We start from the raw sequence: 5,392 nt of genomic DNA, 5'->3' as shown, positions 1-5,392 counted from the left end.
GAATCGGTAGAATCTCTCACTATCTAATAGGGGTTTGATAGTCAGGCAATGGTTTCAGGGCATATTATTGTAAAGGGTAAAGCACCTATATTATTGTACGGGGTAGTACCAAAGTAAGTAGTCTGCTGAAGAAAAGAAAAGCCTGCCGATCTATTTCAGGCTGTTTGCCATGTGGAGTACAGATGGAGCATTGCTTCACTGAGATCATGAAATGGTTCTTCTGGAATCAAATCATGGAACACTCGGCGCTCACCCAATGTACGTACAATCGAGTACCCACCCCAAGTCAACAAATTATACGAGACGCTAATTTGCTCTTACCATTGGCGAATCATTGATAACCTAACGTAGAGTAGCCAGTAGTCTAGCAAATTAATCTAACGTAGAGTAGGCAATACTCAACCATTTGGTACTGACATTGGGGAAATCATTGATAATCTAGGAGGCCAAGACACGATGGATATGTTATCATTGCTACGGGCAAACAGTACTGTATATAGATGTACAAAATTTATTGTAGTATAACGTTGAAGTTTCTCGAGAAAACCATAACTACTATGAATAGCATGATTTTAGCTGGGATAAGATGATCATAACTATTCGCAAAATCAGCAGAGATAAGATAAGACAGATTGATAGAGGCTTTATTTTCGTTTCAAGAAAAGGAAAGAAACAAAACTGCTGCCTTCGCGAGTTTGTTGTTTCTTTGCCAACTCCACTGCACCCAGGCGTCACCGGTTCACTACAGATTCAGAGGAAGCAATCTTGAGCTGAACTCTTCTCCATGACACCCATCACCCGTGGCCACAAGACGATGAGCTGAGAGAGCCCACCGTCTCCTCCTTGCTCCTCCCTCGTCCCGACAAGCACAGAGCTCGCCTTTTCCTTTCTTCACACCTTCCTCTTTTCCCCCTCGCCTCGCTGTCTGCGTGCCCAGTACAATCCGTTCACTCTTTTATCCCCCACTTCCTCCTCCCACAGTCAGTCACACTGCCTGCTCTTGTCTTCTTGCATGTCCAGCGGTATTATGGATCAAGAAACCTCGCGAGAACCCCGCCGCTTCAGCCATCTGTTGCCGCATTAGTGGGGTTCTGTCCTCCTTCTTGGATCGCTTCTCGCGATCGCATTGCCCGTGCCTTTTGATATCTCGTCCCTCCCCTGTTTTGGTTCTTGGAGGTGGGACTGGGAAGTGGCTTGCGGCGGCCGCGGCGACGGCGTTTTTATTGGGTTTTTTTCTCTTCCTTGATGAGTTCCGTTGGGAGGTCCTGGGGATGGGTGAACTGATTTCTCCCGTTTCTTGTGTTTTTGTTTTGGTTAGGGGTTGCGTTCCTTGATGCTTATCTTGTGCTAGATAGATGTTTCCACCTACCGGAGGAGGGGGGATAGGGGGAGCAATGGCAGGCGACGGCGAACAATCCGCAATCGCCGCCGAGGTCGAAGACCTCGAGCGGGGCCGCGCCGGGGAGTTCGTGGGCGAGGACGACGAGGAGGAGGGCAGCCAGTACTTCACGGACGCGGAGGACCGGTCGTGGCCCTCTCACTCGCGCCACGAGTCCGCCGCCTACGAGGACTGCATCTCGCCGTGCGCGTCCGCTCGCGCGAGCTCCTGCGGCGGCGGCGGCGGCGAGGACTGCGGGAGGTCGTCCTGCGTGTCCGAGTGCTCGCTGGACGACGTCGACCTGGAGGCCGGGCTGGCCGAGATCATCAAGGGCAGCCCGGAGAAGGCCGAGAAGAACTGCCGCATTTGCCACCTCGGCCTCGAGAGCGCGGCGGCTGAGTCCGGCGGCGGCATCGCGCTGGGCTGCTCCTGCAAGGGCGACCTCTCCTACTCCCACAAGCAGTGCGCCGAAACCTGGTTCAAGATCAGAGGCAACAAGTAAGCTCCAACTCAGTTAGTAGCTCTGTAATTCAGTCCAATTAATTACTCCTATCAGTTACATTTGATTAGCTGCAATGTACCAACTCTTAACTCTGAATAAACTGCCAGTTCATTGAAATTCAGTTTATCAGATTAGGCGTGACGCACGACCACGTTGCAGGGTTTTCAGGGATTTATGTATTCAGTGTAACAGTGAAGGACTCGAGATTTGTTTCAGATATAGGCTTTTCTGAAAAATTATGCATTTGGGGTGGATGAACATGGACACATGGTTAAGGAATCTTAGGAGGTGTGTTTTCTTTAGTTCTTTGGGTTCTTTCTTTAGATGGATAAAGGTAAAGGGGAACATATGGTGAGGAAAAGGCGAAGTAGGGGATTAATTAGTAGGCGTAGGGTTGAAGGAATCAGGAAGGTTGAGATCATTGCAGGGGGGTAAAGTTAGGATTCGTTCTTTCATTGTGTTTTTCTCACAGATTCCCTGCAATCAGGTCATTTGTTTGCTCTCTAGCAGTGTTGTGTTCACCAAGTTTGTTTCTTCATAGATCTGTTACGGGGTCTGATGCGAGTCTGACAGACATCCGTTTTTGTTTGGTCACGCAAAGGAAGTGTCATTCTGTCACTTCGATGGAATTGTAGTCAAGAATCATAATATGTTGCACCTAGTACTAGTAGTCTTTGGTGATGAGAGCTTCCAATTCAGGAATGGCGTATAAAGAGGAAAATGGTTCTAGAACAATATGGATTTTGTTAGCTCAGGGATTACTGAATGAGTTACCGATTGAATTGTGGAAGGCGGTGACCAATAAAAACTACTAACTCGATATTCTTAGTTGAAAGATGAACAAAGCTGCATGTATTTAATTGATATGCTTTAGGTGTGAGAGCTTTACCATATGAAGTGAAATGATTTATGCAAACTGCTAACAAGAATATTAACCAAACAATGCAGTTTACGCTGTTGAGTTCTCACTGTATTACAAACCTTAAATAGGACAAGATACTGTCTTGAAATTAGTCCGATCATATAGTGAGAACAAATATTGTAACTGGCAACAGGAACATTGGTAGGAAGTAGTATAACATTAGCACTGACAAAAGAAGTCGGAAGAATCTGCTAAGAATACTGAAAATTACATATAGTGAGCAACGGAGCAGCACATTTCCCCCATAATTCTACAATGTTGCTATTGTTCAAGGAAACATTACACTCAATCCCCGATGTATAGCATTTTTCACTTTTTTAGTTTTAGTTTTAGTTTCTAGAGCTGACTTTTTAAATATGAATTTGAAAATTAAAAAACCCAAGTAACTGTGATGTAAATTATTTAACCAGTAGATGTCAACCAATACTCTACTCACTGGGAACTGATTCTTCAATGTAATGTTCAAACTATGGATGATGTAATGTAACTGTAGGACCATTTGCAAGTTGTTTATTCTTCCTGTGTTATGAGAGTTGAACAGACGGAACACAAGTCGGAACAGACTATTTTTAATTCCTGCATAATAGTCTTCAAAAATTGGCTTGTCTTAATTTACCACTTGCAATTTAGGCTACATCCACTATTAGAAGTAAGTTTTGTAGAAATGCCTAGTCTTGCTGAGCAAACCACATAAGCAATGCCATCTATGAATGCATATGGAACAATCGTCACATGTGCCTCTTTCTCCACAATATCAAGATTGCTTCAAGCCTTCAATTAAAATGTTTTTGCATTTAGAGGTCTTGTTCCATATTTGCATGAGGTTTTCTATGTCCTTTCTGTTACATGCTTACAAGCATCATCTACCTATTACCTTTTGCTGTAACAAGGGCAAAGATATACGTGCATGATGAATCTAAACATTTCCCTCTCATTTTCTTTGACTAGGACCTGCGAAATTTGCAGCTCAATCGCATGCAATGTGGTAGGTATTGGCGATTCGGAATTCATTGAGTGGAATGAATCAAATACCACAACAGCTGTGCAAGCACTACCAGCCGAAACTCCGAGATTCTGGCAAGGGCATCGGTTCCTCAACTTCCTTCTTGCTTGCATGGTTTTTGCCTTTGTCATCTCATGGCTGTTTCACTTCAATGTACCGGGGTGAGTTTTGCCGCATATGGTCCTCAATAAAAGCCCCAACGCCATTACTGCACATGTGGGTTAGATTCAGCAAATCTGAAGAGCAGGCTAAGGTGAAGTAAAGTTGTGAAGAGGTACCCAAAAACATGGCGGGGCTTGATGGCCTTAAATTTGCCTGTGCATCCGTTCAGACATGAGCCCTGATGAGCATCGTCTGCCCGTTCCAAGATTTGGGTGAAGGTTGAAGAAGCAAATTACAGAAGATCTGTTGTCCCTCGATTATCCTTGTCATGGGTTTGAAGAACAGGATTGTGTTAGGGTGGTCTTGCTTCTGAAACACTTGCCATTTTGTTTGCTGATTTGGTGTGATCCTGTGCAGATTTGTTTGTTTATTAGGCCTGCCCTTCTGTTCCAGTGTTGCTAGACAGGACGAGGTGGTAATCTATTGCCAGCTCAGTTCGGAGGAATGTTTCCGAAAGTAATAATAAAGAAAATGTTGTGAAATGCTTGAGCTCATGTGTACTTGGATGTGTTTGAACAATAACTGACCATATACTAAAATTTGCACATTTGGTCACTGCAAGTGCAGCCAGAGGACCTGGTCTGGTGACTGGTGAGATGTCCAGGTTAGCACATCGTGGGTGTGCAGACATCGGATCCGGCGAGACGAGACTGCCGAATTCCGAGTGGCGAGCAATAAATTGCACCATATCTTAACGTACACTTAAAAGTGCAGTACTACTAGTACTACGGACCCAAACCCGACGTTATGAATGCAGCTCGTAAGTAGAAACGCACATGTTTGATCCTGTCCGACTCCGGAGCCGGCGCCTGAGCATGTGCAGCCGGCGAGGGAAGCAGCAAAGCGGAAACTGTAGCCACATAGATCCGGCGGCAGGAGAAGACGTCAAGACGAGCCACATGAGAGCATCAACTCTGCTGCGGATATTATGGGAACGTTTGGTTCCTTTGCTCGGCTGGCCGATTGCTGAGCTAGCGAAGCTGGGCGTTGCTAACTTGCCCCATCTGTCCGTTTGGACGAGGAGAATCGTGAGAAGTCGTTGAGGAGAAATCGTGGTCTCCGTGAGTCAGAGGCGAGCCGATCGGGCTCTCCTTTGTGGGCAAGCTTTTTCTGGCCCGTCAGGCAAACTCGCTCTCAAAAGTTAGGATATTTTTGCAGTTCCAAACTCCAGGCCTAGTCCAGCAAGGCTAGTACCAAACGTACCCTGTGTTTCCTCAATTCGTTTCACTGCTCCTTTCCCAACGCGAAATATTCACACCCAAACCCGACGACCTGGACAAGCAGAGCACTCGATGGAACGCAGCCGCGTGCCTTCCGCGCAGCACGCCTTTCTGCAATGCAGGCACATGTGCTGCGCCCGCGCGCCCATACGCGCACACGTCGTCCCGTGTACGGGACGCATCGACTACCAAGTACCAACACACG

The 5,392-nt window shown here is 46.3% G+C and overlaps 1 protein-coding gene across 2 annotated transcripts; it reads left to right on the top strand.

The window, feature by feature from the left end:
• Positions 1-654: 654 nt before the first annotated feature.
• Positions 655-4,461, top strand: LOC100824685. Of its 2 annotated transcripts, XM_014899395.2 has the most exons (3): positions 655-1,227; positions 1,319-1,876; positions 3,751-4,461. In XM_014899395.2, the coding sequence occupies exons 2-3, from the start codon at positions 1,356-1,358 to the stop codon at positions 3,968-3,970; spliced, it is 741 nt and encodes a 246-aa protein (XP_014754881.1). In that variant the 5' UTR covers positions 655-1,227; positions 1,319-1,355; the 3' UTR covers positions 3,971-4,461. The 2 variants fall into 2 exon arrangements, with proteins under 2 accessions (XP_014754881.1, XP_003568335.2); XM_003568287.4 differs by having other exon boundaries at positions 655-1,876.
• The last annotated feature ends 931 nt before the right edge of the window (positions 4,462-5,392 follow it).

Source organism: Brachypodium distachyon, chromosome 2 (genome assembly GCF_000005505.3).
Source record: "Brachypodium distachyon strain Bd21 chromosome 2, Brachypodium_distachyon_v3.0, whole genome shotgun sequence".
Taxonomy (NCBI): domain Eukaryota; kingdom Viridiplantae; phylum Streptophyta; class Magnoliopsida; order Poales; family Poaceae; genus Brachypodium; species Brachypodium distachyon.
This window is presented reverse-complemented; position numbering and strand designations above follow the sequence as displayed.